General features: G+C 38.6%; 1 protein-coding gene across 2 annotated transcripts in view; it reads right to left on the bottom strand.

The window, feature by feature from the left end:
* The window catches only part of PRKAR2B (protein kinase cAMP-dependent type II regulatory subunit beta), a 69,475-nt gene that overhangs the window by 11,700 nt on the left and 35,099 nt on the right, over nt 1–22,676 (bottom strand). For both annotated transcript variants that reach the window (XM_054399614.1, XM_054399615.1), the window contains 2 exons: nt 2,734–2,786; nt 1,660–1,743 (listed from right to left, as the gene is read on the bottom strand). In XM_054399614.1, coding sequence (XP_054255589.1) covers nt 1,660–1,743; nt 2,734–2,786 — 137 coding nt within the window. The remainder of the gene's footprint in view (nt 1–1,659; nt 1,744–2,733; nt 2,787–22,676) is intronic.

The following is a 22,676-nucleotide window of genomic DNA, read 5'->3' as shown; positions in this document are numbered from 1 at the left end:
AGAAGGCTACATTTTAATGCCCTTGCTATCTTCAGAACTTAGTTGCTTTCCAATACCTTTTATGAGTAAAGTTATTATAATGACAAACTTCTTTACAAAAATTATCTTATTCAGCATTCCAGAATGCTGTCTGTGAAGGATTTAAAGCAGAAGTTCTTAATGCACTCATCAATTTGAACAAAGTGGGGTAGAAAAGAGTTGTGAAATCCCAAAAGTGGATTTCAAGGATTTGGACTCCAAGTTCCACGAGTGGAGGACTCAGCTAAAAAATCTTCTGCTGAACACTTGGAACAGACTGTGGTAACTGTTGGCAATTACAAGTAACTGATTCAGAAGCGAAAAGTAAAGAAGGAATTCAAAACATCAAGTGTATATAGTATTGAGAAAGGAAAAATTACAGTAAAGCACTTTCAAATCCAGAGCAGATGCTCACAAACCATTTTGCATCCCTGAAATTATGCAAAAAATAATTCATCAGTGGAAGGGCAAAATGTTTGGGTGAGCCTAGCTTGAACAAGTATAGTGGAACAGCTAATTAACTATCCATTAAACAGACAATATGAAGGAGTTGGGAAATCTTCTGCGTCAAGATCCTTAGTCCCCAAGAATATTAGCACCTACATTAAGAATTTTGATGCCTTCCTATAGTTGTAACTCAGGGCACCAGGATTCTGCAAAGCTGAGGACTGTGGCTCACTGCTCTTCAGGACTGTGAATGGGCACCCAGGGTAGGATCAAGGCTTTGTGCAGACAATAGTAGGAGCTGGAAACCTGCAGCATAAATTACCATGCATTCTCTGTAACAGTAGCTGACTTCCAAAGAGAGATGCAGGTTGGTCTTTTCATTAGCTCAAATCAAATTTTAAACTTTATGTTCTCATGCTTAAAACTCTGCATAGTTTATTTCCCTTTCCCTCATGTTCCCTCTCCTGATAGCACTGAATCAATTCTCTTGAGAAAGCATTTGGTATGCTGTGAGTAATCCCAACCTCAGTGTGTATGCTTTGACTGATGCACTGGCCTTTTCCCTTAAACATCTCGGTGCTTTTTTGTAGCATTATTACATTTGTCTAATCTAGATTGATCATTCACTATATTTAAACTTTCTTAAAAGCCATATTTGTTTCTACAGGCAATAGAAGGAAATCACCTGCACAGAAGAAAATTATCTGTAGCATTTTTACTGTATTAAGTGAAATAATAGTGTAAACACCTCACTATTGCCTTTCTCTTTCCCTTTATTTTGTAAGTTGCTTGTTCAATTACATCTGCAGGCTTTGGAGGTAATTTTTAAGTTTTCATTGAGCACTCAGCATGTTAGTACCAGTAGAAATAATCTAACATTCCCGTTAATTATTGAGTTTATATACATTGATGTACAGCAAGAAGATTTAAAATAAGAAAACAAACAAAAAAACCCCAATACTTTACAATCATATTAAAATATATGTTCACATTAATATACTTCAATATTATCATTCATAATGGTGAATAAAAAGCTCTCTACGTATGATGCATCAGTTATAAAAATAACATTTCTGGAATTCATGAAATGGCTAAGAAGGTATACATAACATCTTAAAAATCTGTAAACTTCTGTTCAAAAGTTCAATTCTTAGCAGCATTGCTAAATGTTGTGCATTACAAAGACTCTCTTACCGGATCTAGGTTCTTAAAAAGAAGAATGTCCTTGCATGCCTCCTGCAGTCTGTTTCTTTGATCATCTGTTTTAGGGTGAATAATCTGGGAGATAGAATAGAAAAGCCCTTGAAGTGGTTATCAGATAGCAACACTAGCTGAAGGACTGGGCTAATTTTTGCCATGCTTCGTAATACTTTCACTTCATAACTATCAGGATTTGAATAAACACTCAATGATACCATTAAGCCACCACAGCATTAGCAAATGAAGCACTGCTGTATTTAAGCTAACAAGATCTTTACATTTGTAGAATGAATTTCTGCAAGATGTTCTGGATACCTTTATATCCCAACTACTGTTGCATAAACATTACTACTCTAATCATATTTTGTATTTATCTAGCCATCTGCCATGACTACTTCCCAAATAATATTTTGTGAAACAGAATCTGTGTTAAATTTATATCAGAAGTTTCACAGAGTAAACAACAGACTTGACACTATCTGAATGAGCCAGAGCTTTACTAAACTAACTGATGTCTGGCTAATGGAAGTATCAATCAAATTGTTCATTAAACAGATATAATTTTAAAAGTATGCTAGGTTTCAAAACTGATACTACAGGAAAACATTTTTGGCAGTTTTATAAGCCAGAAATTAGGTAGAAAATAAACATTTCAGACTTACACTATTTCACATTAAAAGGCAGACATAAGTAAAATACATGAATATAGTTCACTGGTTATTGCATTGTACATCTGAAAATCTTAGTGATTTTACAATATACAGTTTTTTCTGCATTTTTAAAAATACCAGAATATTGAGGAAAGTTCTGCAAAATTATGAGAACACCAGGTAAGTACTTACAGGAAGAAGCATTCCCTGGAAAAATAAAACTCCACAAAACTGTTCCAGTGACAGACCACATATCAACGGTGTAGTAATTTACAACAATACTCACATCAGGTCCTTATTAAAGTATATTATAATAAAGATGTTTTTGGAATGGAATGGCAAGGCCGGTTACATTTTTGTTCCTCAATTTAATGGCCAAAACTGAAAAAATAAGTATCTGATTCAAAGCATTAACTACCCTAGATTCTGCGTCGTCCTCTTCCTCATCAGGATTGTAGGTTTCTGCACACACTGAAATAACAAATGTATAATTTTAAAATACAATGATGTTTCACAAGATTTACAGAACAGAAACTATATTACATGGCACAGTAATGTAGCACACAAGATACTGCTGAAAGGGACCACAAGAAGTTATCTCTAAACTGACAATGAAACAAAAGCTATACTTGGATCATTTCTGGACATGTTTTCTGTGTTTTAAAAGACCTTTAATATATTTATAAATTTCTCACTTAACCTGTTCTAAGTGATCTTACTTTACTATCAGAATTATTTTTTTCTGATGTCTAAACTAATTCTTTCTTGCTAGAATTTAAGGTATTCATAGTTCCATATCTTCATCTGTGTAAATTCAAGGAGGTTTGGGGGGGTTTGGTTTTGGATTGAGGGTTTTTTCCAATTGTTTTTGTTTGGTTGATGGTTTGGGGGTGCTGTTTGTTGGGTTGGTTTGGGTTGTTGGATTTTTTTTTGCATACTTGAAAAACTTTTCTCTCCTACATTTTACTTTTTAGGGTAAATCTAGTTCATTATTTTTCTTACAAGTTATGTTTTTCAGGTCTCTAGTCTCATTGCCATTCTCTGAATTCCCTCCAATTAGCTCTATTTTTATTAAAATGTGGTGCTCGAAACTGGATCCAGTATTTGAGCAGACCAAAATGCCAAGTACAAGAGATGAATAACCCTGTACACTCTGCAGAACATGTCTTCTTCATGCATCCATACCTTTTCCACAACAGCTTGATTATGTTCGTGACCTGTCTATTCATGACCTGTGTATCATTTTCAAAACCACTGCTTAATCAGCTGTCCAGTGTCCTGTATATGGCTATTTTGTCCAAGTGTAGTACTATGGAATTACACCTATTAAATACTGCCATATTCCCCAAGCCATTTCTCCAAAGTGTCAAGATAATTTCATTTTTAATCCTATTCTCCAGCATCCTTCTGATCCATTTTCAACTTTGTGACAAATCCAAATTTAGTAAGCATACTATCTAATACAATATCCAGTTTATTACTGAAAAAACCCAGAAGAGTTCCTAAAATAAACTCTTGTGGAAAACACACATGGCAGTAAAATGGCACTAGCTGCTAGGAGATTACCTTATCCAACAAATTTTGCAGCTGTTTGATGTTCCCTAGCTTGTTTATAGAGGACTTTAATGACATAGGATTCAGACTGAAAATGTAGCATATCTGCTCCATTTCTTTTATCCACAAGTTATTATAGGGTACTAACCACATGGTGCGTGTTGCTTGTTGCTTTCCTCCAGGTACTTGCAAAATGCTTTAATGTGCCTGTAATTTCTCTAGGAACAAAAATTATCTGTAAATCTGTGACAGGCCCCTTCTCTCTGTAGCTCCTCCACCCTTTTAAGAATCGGGTTTTCTAATTTTCTGTTTTGGTTTTTATTCCCCAACGCTCCCTTATTTTTCTTCTCTTTCAGATTCTAAATGGTAATGGCTAACAGGGCTGAGACTGATTTAGCCAGTTCTTCCAGTTTCCAAATATAGCATGTCTTAGACACAACTAACCTGAGAACATCAAATATATTAAGTACTCTCTGACTTGTCCTTTCTTTATCCTAGGCTGTGTTTTCCACATGCTCTTAATAATGCAAAGTGAAGACTGATGTGCTTCTGTTAAGCAACAGATCAACACTTTCCTGGAATATGCTCTTATCAGAACTATACTTTCAAAACAATTTCTGTTACTCCTCATGTTCTTTCTTGTGCAGTCTTTTCTTGCTAACATTTTTTGGTCTTGGCTTCTTTGCACTTTTTTCTTTTTGTTTTCTCCTGTCTACATATTTTGCTATTCTTTTCCATTTGTTCTGAATAATGTAAACAAGTTTTATTTTACTACATGATTCCCTTCTTGTGCTTGATATGAGGCCCTCATATTTTAGACGGATTTATTATTTTACTATGCTTTTTGTCCTTCTCCTGTGCTGTCTCAATCTGCCTTTTTATTCTCTTCATATTTTTTCTTAGGTGAAACAACCAATTCCTTCTTTTCTCCACATTCCTTTCCAAAGAAATTATGTCCACAATATCCCCTTGAAACCTGTTGTTCTGATTTTTTCAGTCAACCTCTTTCCCTTCTTGAATTCTGTGAGCTCTGTCATCCCAGGATCATTCTCACAAGAAGCCTTTTTTCTCCCTGTCCTTGAACAGTTTCTCCCTTAGAGTTGACAGCAAACAGAATAGCTTCCTCTTGGATTGTTTTTCCCATTGTCTCAAAATCTGGTCCTAAGCGCACAGCATTTGGTATTCTCCAGCCATCTACCCACCACGCTCACTAAACTACGTCCCAAAGTGCCACGTCTGTCTACACATTTTCTGAACACCTCCAGGGAGCTCCACCACTTCCCAGGGCAGCCCGTTCCAATGCTTGACTACTCATTCAGTAAAGAAATTTTTCATAATATCCAATCTAAACCTCCCCTGGTGCAACTTGAGGTTATTTCCTCCTGTCCTATCACTAGTTACCTGAGAGAACAGACTGACTCCCATCTCACCACAAACTCAGGTAGTTGTAAAGAGCGATAAGATCTCCACACAGCCTCCTCTTCTCCAGACTAAACAATCCCAGTTCCCTCAGCTGCTCCTCATTGAACTTGTTCACCAGACCCTTCACCAGCTTCATTGTCCTTCTCTGGACACACTCCAGCAACAAAATGTCTTTCTTGTAGTGCGGGGCCCAAAACTGAACACAGTATTCACACTTGCTCATGGATTAGGATTTCAGATCCTCTTTTGTGTTTTCTGTACTTCCTATATTATTATGCGAACAACTTCTAAAGTAGTTATCAGGTAGACACATTAACCTCCTCATTAACTCATCTAATTAAGACAATTTCATGGCAAAGCATATAACAGCACATATTATGCAGAGTCCCAAAGGAAGTCTTGGTCCCCATCACATCAGAGACCAAACAAACACTAGAATGTTGACTTCATAAAACCTGGCATCTTCGAAAAGATAAAGAAATTTGATACAAGCCCCTCTGGACTGAGAGAAAGATTCTTACTAAGTTTATTAGAAACTGGATTTGGTCCCAAATAACTATAAAAGAAAGCCTGCAGTCTGTTGAACAACTGCAATATTTTACTTTGATATAAACAAAGTGTTGCTACCAACTGTTTTATGATACTACAGTTATATCAGTCTCATCTGACATGAACTTTAAGGGACTTTAAATAAATAGCAACAATAATAACATGTCAAGTGAGCACCATAAGCCATGATACTGTAAACCACTACGCTGGTTCAGCTGGTATTAGCCTCTGTGCCCTACAACCCGTGTGTGTACTACAGTAGTGTGTGCTGCTGGGTGTATAAGCAGTCTGTATCAGCCTGAGGTACAGTTACATCCTTTCCTTACCTCTACATGTGAAGTATTATACCAAACAGGAATTTAGTATCTTTGATGTTATCTCAGAACTGACAAGCCTCAGAGATCCTGGATGAACATTTAACTGTCTTCCAGACCACAAAAAAGAAACTGAACCTAACCTCATTCAAACCCATCCTGAATCACCTTATCAGCCCCCTTCACGTAGCCTGAAGTGGGATCTGTCCAGTGAGTATGTTTCTGAGGTCTTCTGTGCCATCTAGTGTCTCTCTCTAACTTCACTCTTCTCTGCTAGAAGCTCATTTCAGTCTCATTAACTTTTATCATCAGGTTCCTTCATTATATATTTCTTGTTTATCACTGATTACAGACAATATATTTAATAACTGCAATTTCTCCTGACCAGTGCCTATCTACTCAAATTTTAAAAATATTTGTTCTTGTCATCTGTGATGAGAAACTTATTCTTCTGGTTACAATTCTGCACTCATTTTGCTGTGCTTTATCTTTTTTTGAGGTAATCAAGGATCCACCTTTTATTTGGCTGGTAACTTGAAAATGATACCAGTCCTGTGGCTCTGCAGTTTCAAATATGGAATTTCCTTTCCTTCATTGCTCATTTCAGTCACCTGTCTTAGAGATTTTCTAGTCTAGTAACATTAATTTCTAAGTGCATACCACCAGGACAATGTCTCATGGAATAACTTGATACATTTTACTTATGTTCTTGAAATATAGCCTCTGACATTGCTATGCTTCACTGAATTTCATGCCATGAACATTGGAGTTTGGCACATGAGAACCCAAATGACATAAACCATCCAAAACTAAGTGAGATGCTTCTTATGTAGACATCCACATCTGTAAAGTCATGCAGACTCCAATTACAATCAGCAGAGAGAAAGCAGCACAGTGTGGTTTATAGTGTGATTCACCTGACCTGTATTACATGTCCAGATTAAGAGAAGATTAATTAAAAATGTGACTAATTGGCTGAGATAAATCATATCCCTCTTGAGATTAGTCCTGTTAGTTACAAAAAGCTGCAAGACTGGTTCCCCCACTTCTCTATTTGGTCCATATTTCTTGGAAAACAAAGAAATTTAACATCAGATGATGATGACAGATTGCTTGTTGAATAGCACACCTCCTTTATTCATTTAGTGTATTTCAGGGAGTTAGTGTGTGGTCCCCATTTCTTTTGTCTAAGGCTTCGCCGGCACCACAGACATTGCTCGTGGCTGTAATACTCATAGTATTCAGTATTTCATTTTGTACCTGTACAGCTCATTCCACATTCCTGACAGTACACAGCATCCTCAAATGCCCTGCCACATTCTGCTATGTGTCAGTGCTAAATTCAATATTCACACCATTGCTTAAAAAGCAATCCCAATACTATTCTTAGGAACCTATTTCACCCCATCAATAATTATGGCATATTTCTGCATCGGTGGCTAAGCTCAACTAATTGAAAATACTTCTATTCATTTTTTCCAGCTGAGGGTTAGGTTTCCATACAATTTCTCAAGATGAACAAAAACAAGCCCAAATACATCAATGCAAAGTATCCGTACGAAAAATCTGAACTATCAAAATGCAGAGTATTATTAAAATGCACATTCACTGAAAACTGCACACAGATTGCTGTGTCAGCCAGAAGAGGTGAGCTTTAGGAATTCCTAACTTATTACTCCAAGGAAGGTCCATTTTCTGGTTTTCAGCTAGTAAGCATGTTGTATATTCAAACCCATTATATTCACTTCTGATATGAATGAGTTCAAAAATTAAAATGAACATACAGCTAGAAATCATAAGATACAAAAATACATTAGTTGTGCTTTATCTATTCCCTCAGTGTATCAGGAAATAAGAAGCTACAAATAATGAAATTAATGAACATTCATATGTAATCATAATGTATTATAGTCAAAACATAGCAGGAAAAACAATCAAAATCCTTTCCAAAGCCCAGAATCTCTGACTCATAAAGCACATTACAAAGAATTTTGCAAGAAAAAAAAAAAAGCGGTGGAAGTATTTCTTCATGTCATTTAGGGCAAATCATGACCCCATTTTTGCCAGCACAGCTATGAGACTGGAGTGTGAAAACAGACCACCTCTAGCAATCTTAGCTACGCCCGCATGCCATACACCCCATAAACATCCCTAACTATGACAGGCATGCCCATCCCCTCATATGGCAAGAATGTCACCTTCCTGGTTTAGCCATATGAAAATTGCTAGGGTGACTTAATGGCAGTGCGAGATGTTCTTTCCATTTTGCCAGGATGTACATCTCTTCATCTACTAAACACCAACTTGAAACATGATGCACAGACACTCCTCATACAGAAACCCATTTTACAACATCTCCCCGGTTCCTACCACTGCAGCAGGAACTAGAAATAAATATTTGTACCCTAAAAATCCCAATTTCATAAGCAGTTTTTATTTACGCCAGAGCAACCCTGTGTGACAATAGCAATGAAACATAACTGGTCATGGTCTCTGATGCCTGCAATGATCGAAACTCATTTCTAGACCTGGTTTTGGCTGGACCTCATGGAAGATGAGATTGAAGAGCTCTAAGTAAACATGAGGACTAATGGAAAAATCTGGAGAAAGGAGATCAGCTTTCTCCTGTACCTGAATGCACAATGAGATGAGATAAGATTTACCTGATATAATAATAATAATGGTTTTGCTGCAGAGATCCACCATTTGTGCAAAACCCTGGAACTATTTCAAGGAGTTAAATTTACTTTATATTTAAACTAATTTGGAACAAAGCATCGTTGTTCCCATGATACTACCATAAAAGAAGGAATCTGTGACATGCCTATGCCTGATAGGGTCACTAAACTGAAACTTTTTCTAGGCGTAATTAGGCAAATTAACACACAGAATGCCTGATACCTTGCAATTCCATGTTATTACTATTTTAGATCTACAGCATTTCACTACAAGTACTATCAAATGGGAATAAAAGTATGTATGGTAGTCACAGAGACATGAATATTCCTGAGATTTCCTTAAATGCAGGAAACTAAAAATGGAATAAATTCTCCAAACCTACCAGATTTCTTTCCATTTTCCCCCTCCCCCCATTATGGGGTAGCAACTTCTGAGCAGTCCACTACCTAACAGAAATCACTAAGTGCTCAGGACACCAACCTAAAAATCCAAAGCTGGATAAAATCCAGGCAATTTGTTTCCTTATAATTATCAGGAAGGTGGCCTTCAGTTCATTAAGCAGCCACTGACTGAATCAGAGCCTTGGGAGCACTGCCAAGACAGTCTGTTTCAAGATTGGCTGCTCTTGCTTTCAGTGTATTGACTGAACTTCTCTAAAGACTGCCTGACAGTCATGAACACACACCAAATAGCAGGTTTCTGCTCAGCTGCACTGCTCAATGGCAAAACTTTTTGCCAGACTTGAAGACCTTGCTCAGCATGCACTATATGCTTGCAAGAAACCAACGACTCACACAATGAACTTTTCTACAATATATTCTCTTGTCCATCTCCTACCAATGCTATTTCTAATTAGTGAAGTTTCAAGATATTTCCTCCAGCATTTCTAAATAACATGAAGTGCCTTATATAATATGTAGCATCTTGAATGAGGTACATGCCAATAATGAGTCATAGAACCCCCCAAAAGACTCTCAGTTCAGAAGTCCACACACATTACTCATATTTCACCAATTCTCACACTGAAGCATGGATTTCATAAAGATTGTACTGAACACTATGAAAGCCCATTTGAAGAAACATGACAGCTTACACAAGACATTTTTGGATGACGCCATCCCAGTTGAGTTACTGACATTTGCACAAGTTCCTTAATATTATTTGGTATACATCAGTAAAAGTTGTAATGCATCAGACTGCAGTATCCAAGGCACTCTGCACCACATGCTCATGGCTAAAGTCAAAAATGCATGCTTTCCTCTAAAATCACAGAGGGTTGAATCACTGAATAGTGACCTTCCAGTACCTGAAGGGGGCCTACAAAAAGGCTGCAGAGGGACTGTTTCCAAAGGCCTGAAGTGATAGGACAGGAGGAAATAATTTTAAACTGGAGAAGAGCAGATTTAGACTGGACGTTAGTAACAAGATCTTTATCATGAGGGTGGTAGAACGCTGGAACACCTTGCCGAGGGAAGTAGTTGGGGCCCCATCCCTGGAGATATTCAAGGTCAGGCTCAACAAGGCAACCTGATCTAGTGAAGGATGTCCCTGCTCACTGCAGGGGGTTTGGACTACATGACCTTTGGAGGTCTCTTCCAACCCAAACCACTCTATGATGCTCAAAGGAGGGTCGGAGCAGTCAATTCCTAAAGGACTACACCTAGTGAAAGGGATCCACACTAATACCGTTCATGAAAAACTGCAGCTCGTGGGAAGGACTCACATTGGAAAAGTTTGTGGGGAACTGTCTTGCATGGGAGGGCCATCACACTGGAGCAGGGGAATAATCCCCATTGCCTGTCTCCTGTAGAGGGAAAGGAGGTAAAATTGCTGCAGGCTGAAGGACAACAGGTGCCAATTGCTACCAGGACGGTGCATTGGCAGCAATATCACACAAACCAAGACTCCCTGGCTCCCATCCATGAGCTGATTCACCAGCTGGAGATCCAGAGAGTGATCAGCAAGACACACTCACCTTTTAGTAGTCCCATCTGGCCAGTGCAGAAATCTGATCACAGTATCACAGTATATCAGAGTTTGGAAGGGACCTCAAGAGATCATCAGGTCCAACCCCCCTGCCAGAGCAGGATCAACTTAGGATAGTCCGCACAGGACACATCCAGGTGGGTTTTGAAAGTCTCCAGAGAAGGAGACTCCACAACCTCCTCTGGGCAGCCTGTTCCAGTGCTTCATCACCCTCACTGTAAAGAAGTTTCTCCTTATGTTGAGCTGAAATCTTCTGTGTTCTAGTTTGAACCCATTGTTCCTTGTCTTATCGCTGTGAACCACTGAAAAGAGCCTGGCCCCCTCCACTTGACACCCACCCCTCACATATTTGTGGACACTGATCAGATCCCCTCTCAGTCTTCTCAAGACTAAATAGCCCCAGGGATCTCAGTCTCTCTTCATAGGAGAGATGCTCAAGTCCCCTGATCATCCTCATGGCTCTCCATTGGTCTCTGTCTCTCTTGAACTGGGGAGCCCAAAACTGGACACAGGTGTGGTTACACCAGGGCAGAGTAGAGAGGTAGAAGAACTTCCCTAGACCTGCTGGACACACCTTTCCTGATACATCCCAGGATCCCATTGGCTCTCTTGGCCACAAGAGCACATTCTTGTTCCATGGAGAACTTGCTGTCCACCAGCACTCCAAGGTCTTTCTCTGTGGAGCTGCTTTCCAGGAAGGTAGCCCCTAACCTGTACTGGTGCCTGTTGTTATTTCTCCCTAGATATAGGACCTTGCACTTGTCCTTATTAAACTTCATGAGGTTTGCCTGCACCCAGCTCTCCAGCCTGTCCAGATCACGTTGGATGGCTGCACAACCTGATGGGGTGTCAGCCAACCCCCCAGTTTTGTATCATCAGTGAACTTGCTGAGGGTACTCTCAAGCCCCTCAGCCAGGTCATTGATAAAGATATTGAACAAAACTGGACCCAGTAATCATCCCTGGGGGACACCACTTACCACAAGCCTCCCAGCTGACTCTATACCACTGATGACAACCCTCTGAACACTGTTGTGGAGCCAGTTTTCAAACCACCTCACTGACCAGCCGTCTACGCCACATCTCCTCAACTTTTCAATGAGGATGCATACAAACATCTATTGTAAAGGAGCACTTGAAAAAGTAGCAGTAGAACCAGAAAAGCACAAGAAACAGAATTCATGAGGGGAAAATGGACAATGGAACTCAGGTCTGCTAGAAGGTCATCAGATAAAACAGGCAACTCCACGCTGATTTAATAGAGTTGGGAAGAGGAGAGGAGAAGGAGAGGAACTAGTGTCACATATCTGCAAAAAGTTACAAAGGGTAATGAAACCAAAAGGAGGTGGTTGTTTTTTGAAACCATGCATTTACGGCTATTTTAGATGCTGACATTTTAAAGACTAATACAAGATCTTGATAGCTAAAGGAAGGACATAGTAAGGGAAAGAAAATGGTTAGGGGTGACACACAAAGAAGACAATCACTGATGACAGGACACGTAAAAAATTAAAAGGGTTCAAGAAGGCAGAAAAAGCCAAAACTATTGCCTCTGACAAGCTTGTCTTAGTGTCCTGTCAGCAGACTGAACTGATTTAACCAAGACAAGGTAAAAAACCTGCCAGTATTAGTAAAATAAATTGTCCTACAAAATGAAGAAAGTACAGAGAATACTAAATCTAGAATGCTCCTCGAAACCTTTGGAATGACATCTAACTAAGTCATATTACAGGCATTCCTCAGGGACACGTGTCAAAAACAGTGTTCTCACTTAAGTAGTCTTGGTATGAGTATCTAAAAGAGTGCAAAATTCAATCTCAGCAGGCTTCATGAGAAACCTTGCATCCATATTGGATTCAGAATGGCAAGCTGAGACTAGGTACCTAAAAAATAGGCAGATTCATCCATTTAAATGAATGACTGCTATAGCTAATTTACCTTTGCTTTTCACAGCTATGGGACCAAAGGACGGAAGTTTGAACCCACTTTTCCTCATTTTCCACAGGTATGTTGGCTTTGGTCAAATGGCTGTGTCACACTCACATAATCTTTTATACAAGAAATATGATAAACCGAATTTTCTTAAAAGGCTACTGATAAAACAGGAAGACAGGTAGACAAAAAACATTATGGAAAATATTTCTGCCAAGTTTTGGAAAGGCTGACTTTGAACATCTGGTTTCTCAACAATTGCAGAAAATCTATTTAAGACATTTTGCTGACAGGATTCTCTTTAGACAGCCGAAGGATGTTTAGAAGACAAATCATAACTATGAAATAATATATGCTGGTTTATTTTTTCGTAGTCAAAAGAGAAGTTTGTTGTCAGGAAATAATACTGGTACTACATACTAAGGTAAGAAAATAAGCACTCAAGAGCAATTGCTGCACAGTTACGTACACCTGTAATGGTGCAGACAACTCTTAACAAGCCAAAAGCTGGACTACAAGTATTATCCTTCCAAGAACAGGGACTGTAATCACTCCAAGAACACATGTTCTTGTTCCCTATCAATAGAAGTTGTCCATAACTGTGTGGCCACTTGCCACTCAGAACAAGAAAGAAGATATCAAGTTCTCACAGAACTCGTTCATCTTTTTCTAAAAGGAAAATAAAAATAAATTATAAAAAATAGTTAAACAAAAAGAACCTCCGCTCATTCAGCTAACAATCTGTCACTGATTGGAACCAATATTTCTCAGGAAGTCCTCAGGTATTCTGATGACTGTTTCTAAACATCCTCCATCCCTTCTACACATGCACATTTGGTACCATTAGGAACTAAATACTACTGCATTCTTGAGACTAAATGGGTGAACACACAAACAGATGTGAATCTAGCTTTTCCCTGCATGCTGTAAAATATGCTTTATTTCTTCTTCTATCTATGCATCTTCCAGACGTCCACAGTGCTGTTTTGCTCCCTCTTTTTTCATATTATTTAACGAAGATGCAGAAAGGCTGGATAAGGTGTCATCAATGCATGTAGGACACTCTAAGCTGTATTACTTTTTTTAATGCTAGTCACCATCCAAGAACTCTGTTTTCTCAGTACTTACTTAAAACTGCATCACACTTGAAGAGGGGCTGGCTCAGGAAAACTGGCATAATGCATGCAGGAGAAGATCATTGATGAATACACGACAATGTGACCCCAAACAGCCTCAGACTCTCAAGACAGTCAAGAACCAGCCTTCAGCAATCTGGTCTAACCTAAGAACTGGTCTGCTTTGAGCTGGAAGCTGGACTCCATACTTTTTAACATCCCTTTTCAACCAGAATTATCCTACAATCCAGAAGAATTCAGTCATTAGGAAATTATCTTTCTAACTTTGAGTCCACAAGTATATTCACACTACCTGTAGGTTCCGAGTTGCTTGCCTGGTGCTATTAATTATCTAGCAAATGGTATCTGAATGGTTATCAAAAAGAGGAACTACAGAACCACTTTAGAAAGTGCTACAGGCAAGCTAAAGGCTTTTTTTTGTCATCACTAAGCACAAGAAACATCTTATGTCACTGTTCTTGACGAAGGGTGGAGAAACTGCAGACATTCCTTTGCAGTTTTTGGCCTGGTCCTGTCACAAAGAAAGTGTTGCAGAACCTAAAGAGTAGCGGTGTGCTTACTGTGTAGATTTATCACAGAAGACTACAATAATGCCAGGAAAATCCAGTGTGAAATACCACAAAAATTCAGCACACTACTTGTCACAGGAGATATTGATGCTTAGCAGTTGACCAGAAATTATATCATTGATTCACAATTAATATGAACTAGAATTTATTGTTCCAAACTCAGCAACTGGTCAAGTGAACTTCATGATGTTAAACAATTTGACTTTTAAATGCTTAACTTGAGAACCAGATGCACAAAGAGAAGTCAGTAATATGGAGAAACTGAAAGGCCTAGTTAATAATACAGAAGAATAATCATCTAAATATGGAAAAACGCCACATTTCAAAATGCTTAACATGAGCAGCATCTGTCTTCAGCATGGTGGTGAAGACTGCAGGAACTGCAGACAGCCCTAGCAGATTATGGGAACCAAAGTTCATTATTGTATTATATGGTAAAGAAACTTCTGCTTCTGTGCAGTTCATTTGAAATTATTATTTTGCAGGTATTGCTTTTAAGTTAACCATCTAAGGCCTTACCTGAGGCTCCTCACCCTGATAAAAGCACAGAATGAAGCAAAAGGAGAAAAACTGTCAATACATCCAACAGTGCCCTGCAAATTCTTAAAGGAAACCAAGATATTGTCCTGGTGACTCGAAAAGAAGAGGAGCCATCATATGACAGATTCTTAACAAACATCAAGATGTTCCTATACAGGCCAGAACTCTGAAAACATGACACCCTAGTGAAAACAGCAGGTGACATGAACCTTGAGGCTGTAACTACACACCTGGAGTACCTCAGAGATAATCTGGAAACAATATGGGCTGTTGGTCAGAGAAAGTAGGATAAAGACAACACAAGACCTCCGTAAGTTGCCATCTTTCAGAACAAACAGAATCTGGTAACTCGCAAGTCAGAATCACAGTGATGAAAATAAGCACATGCTTTTTTTGTTTGTGGGTTTTTGGGTTTGGTGTTGGGGCTTTTTTTGTTGTTTGGTTTTGTTTCAGATTGCAGGGATTTAACATCACCAGGAATGAATGAACTGCATAAGACTATAGAAATTCCACATTCATAAAAATATGATGCTGCCTCAGCAATTCTACAGGCAATTCTAGCATTTCTAGATAGCATTTCTAAGAAACTCAGCTGATTTCAGAATGGCCTTATTTCTGGGGAGCAACACCAGAAGTGCAGACAACTCATGCAAAATACCCACAGGGTCTCCATATGTTTCAATTACAGAAGTTTTAAACTAACCTTTCACTCACCTGAAGATACCCACCAAGAACACTTCCTATTGTAGTACATTGAACATTGTCTTCTCTAGCATGAGATAGAGAACATCCAGCCAGAACCACTGTCTCAAAAGAATGTTGGGGGGGAAAGGATGAGACCAGAACCTGAAGTGAAATACCTATGTCTACCCACTTAGCAATTAAGCAGTTGAACCAAGGCATCCAGTACTGGTGCTGGTTGAGTTATAAACAGAAAAGACTGGGTCCTCAGTATTTACATCATGAATCCAGTAATCCATCAAGTGCAATGAATGACCATTATTCTCACAATACCACAGGTCCTTTTCCTGCTTCAGCAGAAAGATGAATTTCCAAACGACCACTACTACCATCCACCAAAGAATGTTAATATTCATATCTACATTCATATCTTAGAGACTGTATCACAGCACTGAGGGTTTCAGATTTCTGGTGTTGAGGGATCAAGGATGAAGCTGAGAGAACATAGTACTATAACAAGTGTCACTTCTACAAAGAAATCCCCAGCTGGTCCCAGGGGAACTGACAGAGTCCCACTGGTCTCATTTTTGTCATGAAAAGTCTGGAGAAAGAGACAGGCAGATCCTTGAGGAGTCATTTTAGGAAGAGCATCACAATCAGTTTGGTCCCAGAAGTGCACAGAGTGCACTGTTACTTCATAGCTGAACTAAATCATCAGGCCTTTGTGGCTTTCTCAGCCACACACCTGTGCAACACAGGCACCTGATCCCTTCACTTGTTGAATTTCAAAGACCCACAAATAGAGCACTTATCAGGAATGCATCACTCTCTAAACAATAAAAATATTTCACATGTGAATGAACAATAGAATTCAAACCTCCCAAGTCTCACACCGATAGATGCAAATTATAAAGACATTACTGCTTTAAACAAAAAAGAACAGGATACAGAATAATCCACTATGCAGAATAACATCTCCCTAAGCAGAAAGTGGTTCAACTCTGCAGAGTGGCTAAAGGAGCAGACATGTCTCTGAGCATGTTACAGCTTGTGCTGTATCCCACCCACTCCTCGCTCTGAGGATGAAGGTGGGTCAGGCATTGAGTCCCTACAGGCGCTGCCAAGGGAAAATTACAAAGTGATCTGAGTGTCAGAATACTAACACTCTCAGTGTTCACTTAGCGTATTACCCACAGAAAGACACTATTATTTATTGATTATAACAAAACTATCTAAAATTAATTCCTACTGTTACACCTAGAAAGAAAAAAAAAAGTATTTCCTATTTTCTTTTATTCTTTTTCAAGAACAAAATAGTATGTTTGCTATAACTCTGTCACCACTGAAAATCTAGTGACTTTGAAAAGGCACAGTACAAGAGAGAAGATAAAAAAATTCAGTGAACTGCTAATGAAAGGAAATTTTAAGATTTTCCAGATAATATAAACCCATTGGTAACTCATCAGCATCCCACACTGACCCTTGAAAATTATAAATTTTTTTAAACCAGTAAAAATTTGGTAAGAAGTATTACCACTGGTTTCAGTGGACACAGCAGAAGGCCTTCAGAGTATTTTTAGACTCTCACAAAGTTAAATATTATTAACACAACACATCTGTAAAGATGAAGCCAAGTAATAGCTATAGGACTATATAAGTATTAGAGACACCACGTAAAAGCACTGTACATACAGCATGGGTAGCCTGTGGGATCCAGAGAATGGTGGATACACCATATACAGAGCCTCCGCTCCCTCAAACTGGTGCATCTGTCCCCCGTAGTCCCCAGCCATTCCTTATATCTGCAAGAATATAATAGAAAGAAAAGGAGTAACAGGATGCTTCAAGACCTGAGAGAAGATGGGAACACAAGGGTCAGGGTCTCCACTTCCTCACCCTGGCACTACTCAACAAGTCTGGTCCTTCAGTTCTTCACCATGAAGAACAAGCTTATAAATAATGGCCATAAGGGCATGGTGCAAGATGCATACATCTAATGCCGTTTTTACAAGGTAAGAGACCACTGCTGAACGGATTACAGCTACCGCCTCTTTGTCCAATCTGATTTCTAACAATTATCACTGTAATTATACATTGCAACAAGCACAAAAGAGGTAGTATGAATAAAATTGGATTTCTCAAGGAAGCAAAATCCAAAGACTTCAAAGTAAAAAAAAACCTCAAAAGCCCTAAAAGAAAGTTTTCTAGTCACCACTTTTGTTGCCTGCAAAAAGAAATTACATTCTAAGTTACATTCCGAGGCATAAATGTTAGAGGTAAAGGGAAACAGCAAAGAATTTCCCAAAATACAGTTGTGTCTGTATGAACTAAGGATCAATGACTCAACTGGAAAACAGACTTCTAAGTCTTCACTGGACATGATCATTCATAAAAATAAGAAAACAGTATGAAAAGCACTTCATTTTGAATGGAGCACAAAAGGAAACCAGAGTTTTAAAAACCCCATATTTCTGACACTAAATTATAATTGTAGCAGAGGTGTTCTTCTCATAGGCTGTGTGTTATGGTGTTTCCAGGTGAAAACAAGACGAGAAGACTCTTACTGTGAAAGGCGAAAGCATTTATTACCTAAGCAACTAAGCAAAGCACTAAGCACAAGCAAAAGCAAAGCAAGAGCTTAAGCATAAGCCTACTACTCTGTCAACTTATATACTTTTCTAATACAGAGCTGCCAAATCCCAATTTGCTATCCTTTCACTGATACAGGTCCAAGCCAAGCATACAATAGGTTAATACTGACAAACAAGCTTCTCAACATATCCAGTCAACTTCTGCCTTAGTCTTTCTCTTTAGTTACAAGGTGTTTACATTCTTTCCAACACAAAGACAAAACATAGCTTTCTCAAAAGTTGCTCAAAAGTTTGCTACCTTCCTACACTAAACATTTGCTCAATAGAGAAAAAAATGTACATGCATATCACAGATGGCTGGAAACACAACGCTTTGATTAATCCAGCCAGTCAAGGGCTACAATATTCTCTTCTTTTAAGCCACTTATATACATTCTACCCACTTGCATCAATGTTCAATTTCATAACCTAATCCTTAAAGTGTACTGATTTTACCTTCAGAAGGAAGGACAGTGGTAGTTTTAACTTTGCAGTCACAATCAATACACATTCATTAAAATGCCAACATACAGATATAAATACAGTTCCTGCTGGTACCACTTGTATGATTAAGTGCACTAAAAAGCCCAACAGTTGGATGTGATTGCAAGCAGCCTATAAATAGACACAATTCCAATTACTTTTATAAATAATGTCTTTGAAAATGATCCATTGGTCATGGTGTGTTCTGATTAAGGAGCACTGCTGAAGAGAAATGCCCCTGAGATATGCTTACTCTCTTGCACAGTACAAGCACTTGCCACCTCAATCACCATCCAGCTGAGCACCTCCACTCTAAATTAAATCAATGGGAGATACTTTTTCAAAATAAGGTCTAGTCATGAATGTTGCCTTAATAAATTAATGATGGAAAACATAACTCAAAATCATCAATTAGTTTTAACTTTCAGTAAACAAGTTTCTTCTGCTTAATAATTCAACCTTCTAACCAAAAATTTCAAATCTATTTTGTCACATAACACAGAAAACTACTTTGTTTCAGCCTTCAAAATGTCATAGATATTGCAAGAACTTTCCTAAAACTCCAAACAACAATTGTGGTCAGAGATGAACCACAAAATATTACACCCTGAAAATTATCTGCCAGAAATGTATGGTTATGTCAGAATTATGGGTATCACTGGCACTTTTTAGTACCACAATTTTTTGGGTTCAGTTAGCTAAAGAGCTGTTTAATAGAACAAACACAATCTGCAACTCAATAGACTTTTACTTTTCATGAAAACTAAGGCTGTTACATTCACTCCAGAGAAGTTTGCGATTCAAACGAAGCATTTTAAATAAACATCAGTGCACTATATCACCATTTCAAGAGTTTTCCTCCCAACTCAATCATCAAAATACCAGGGCAAAAAACCAAAAAAACAAAAACCAAAAGGTATATCATTGCCACAGCAGCTGACAGAGGAAGCCCAGTAGCACCCCTGAAACCTCATCTGCTTCTTTAGAAAAAAATGAAAATGTAATGCAACAAATAGAAACTGAATAAAAATAAAATAAAAAATAAGTAAATGTCTACCTGCCACAGGAGATAAAACAGAGAATCCACACAGTCCTTTCTCTACTTCATACACACTTCTCCATCCACAGACACACTTTAGAGTATTTTGAGACTGCCATGGGCTGACCATCAACCCAGACCAAGACCTTTCTGTCCTACATATGCGTTTATACTAGAGTGCAAGAAGGCCACTATTCTGCAAATCTAAAAAGTAAGTCACTTTACTATTTTCTTGTCTCTCAGAAGCCACTCTGTAGCTCATTTAAGGCACACCATTCACAACCATTTCAACAACAATTACATAGATTATTTATTTTCTTTTTTTTTATTTATTCAAGACACCATTTATAATGTTGCTCTGTATTAAAACAAGAGCCTGAGTTGCAGTTTCCAGTGATCTGGGGTACAGTCCCACCTACATTTGTTTATGACCTCCAGCGCATTATGACCGGCTAAATATATTTGTGAATTCAATTAACTGCTTTTCATGCAAATCTGTCAGGGCAGCTTTTTGTTCTGTCAGATGACAGTAGTACTCCATCATCGTCAGGGGCAGAGCATTTATGAATTTATTCCTATTACTTTCACTTTTAATTTTACAGTTTCTTGACCATTCCACAGTCAAGTAGTCCTCAGAAGGTTTTAAGAAATTGGCATCCAGAGTCAGGTGTAAGGGTACCATGAGCTCCACAAGTGCATCAGCAAGTATAGAGTACCAGCGTAACAATACACAGGGCTAACACCTCTGTCAAGCTGCAGTGAAGCAGGCAGTATTTGCCTTCTTTTTGCAGCACAGCTTTATGGAATGTGCACAGTGCAGGAAATTATGGTATCTCACACCCAACAAGCATGTTGCCGGGCATTTGGTGGTAGGCGTACCTCAAAGGCTTCCTACTCTCCTCTTGTAGGCCCTTACTAAACTGGTGTCAGCTACTGCCAAGCTGTGTTACTCTGTCTCTGCTTTGCCTCCGTGACGGTTGACTTACTACAGCTATTCAACATCCCTTTTAGCATTTTTTTCAACACATTCCTTCACAGGATTGAGTTTCTTGAGCTGGTTCATAAAAAATTGTACCACTTCCCCTTTCTCATTCTTACAGCAAACCAGTTTCTTGGATGGCATATGAAAGAAAACAATGGGGTTGGTTTAATACATCTCATGTGTATGGGGCTCATTAAAATGAAGTATGGGCCACTCTGTACTTGGCTTCTCCTGCATGGTTTGACTTGTTCAAACAAGAAATTTTATTAGCAAAACCCACAATCTTCACCAACATGCAGCAATGTATTGGAGTCATAGGGCATTACTGAATTGTGATGACAATTCAGATTCTCCTCTGTAATTACTCACCAACAAACTGAACCCAGAACATGTTGGAAGGACCTTTTAGATTAGGACATCATAGAACTGTTTTGTTTGTAAAAGATCTCTAAGATCATTGAGTCCAAACATCAATCTAACACCATGTCCCAGAGTGCCATATTTCTTGAACATCCCCACGGATGGTTACTCCACCACCTCCCTGGATAACCTGTTCCAATGCCTGACCACTGTTTATCAGTGTAATTATGCTGCACAGTAGGCATACTTCCTTTGTCCGTTATTAGCTGGCTTGCACCTGAAGTGTTCCTTCATACCAACTATGAGAGAATCTAATTGGCTCCATGTGGTGTGCCTAAAACTCCTACAGAACAGCCTGCAAGCCTTATATAGGATGCCATTTTGGCCATGTTTTATATAAATACATACAGTTACATACGCATCTTTGTCTGCGGATGGTTGATTCTTTGACTTAGCTTAAGTGAGTCTACATCCCAAACTGGTTATGGCTGACATTCCCCAGGAATTTATTCCCAAATGGTTAGCATAAATTCAGCCACTTTTAAAATAAAGAATAAGATTGAAGTCTGTCTTCTCAGAAAAAAAATGTCCTGCATGACTGTCCTTGCACAATTGATAGAAAAAATAAACAAGGAGTAGATGTACTCTGCTCTAAACCCACCCAGAATATGTGTAAAAATAGTTCACAAGCTAATGCTGTAAAAGAAAATGGAAGAAAGATGTCTCTTCCTGTTGCTCACTGACAAGAATATGAGGGAGCAGAAAGTAACTCTGGTTTAGGACTCTTCTCTTTCAGCTCACAGAGCACACTTCTGCTGCAGTACTGCTCTGCTCTAAGCTGCATTTTCAAAACACAGACTGTGATAGCAGGAAAGATTAAGGTGGGCAAACAGACATTGAATTTGTGCCTTTAAAGATGCACTTTGAGATTAGGCTGATAGAGGTCCTTCTTGTGTGACTAGTTATTTTAAACTGAATCTCTATATATTCATTATTTCTTTGTGTATGGAGAAGGGAAAGACTTAGTGTTCCCATGCAGTCTGACATTTAACAAGAAAAGTAAACAAGGCTTTAACATTTCCACTTAAAATGTATTCCTCTTTCATTTTTCTTTCTTTTATGATCATGTTCTGCTACATATCCTAACCATGTAATAAATACATACATACAATTTTCTTTGTGAGTGAATTGTGGCATATAGCAAGGGAAGGAATGCCATCCAGAGGGATCTTGACAGGCTGGAGAAGTGGGCCCATGCCAGCCTCATGAGGTTCAACAAGACCAAGTACAGGGTCCTAAGTCTGGGTCAGGGCAACATGCCTTGCAATGCTCCGCTGTCATTGATACTGCTAAAACACAACTATGCACAGTATAAAAGCTAGTTATTCATGCTTTGCACTGCCCCAACTGTTTGCATGCAGTGGTGACACAGTCCTGTTAGTTTCTGTATACAATAGTAAACCAAACAAATCTAATGCACAAAGAATGATGAACTAGGATTCACAA

Source organism: Indicator indicator, chromosome 3 (genome assembly GCF_027791375.1).
Source record: "Indicator indicator isolate 239-I01 chromosome 3, UM_Iind_1.1, whole genome shotgun sequence".
NCBI classification, from domain to species: domain Eukaryota; kingdom Metazoa; phylum Chordata; class Aves; order Piciformes; family Indicatoridae; genus Indicator; species Indicator indicator.
The sequence above is the reverse complement of the archived record's forward strand: the minus strand, read 5'-3'. Positions and strand labels throughout refer to the sequence as shown.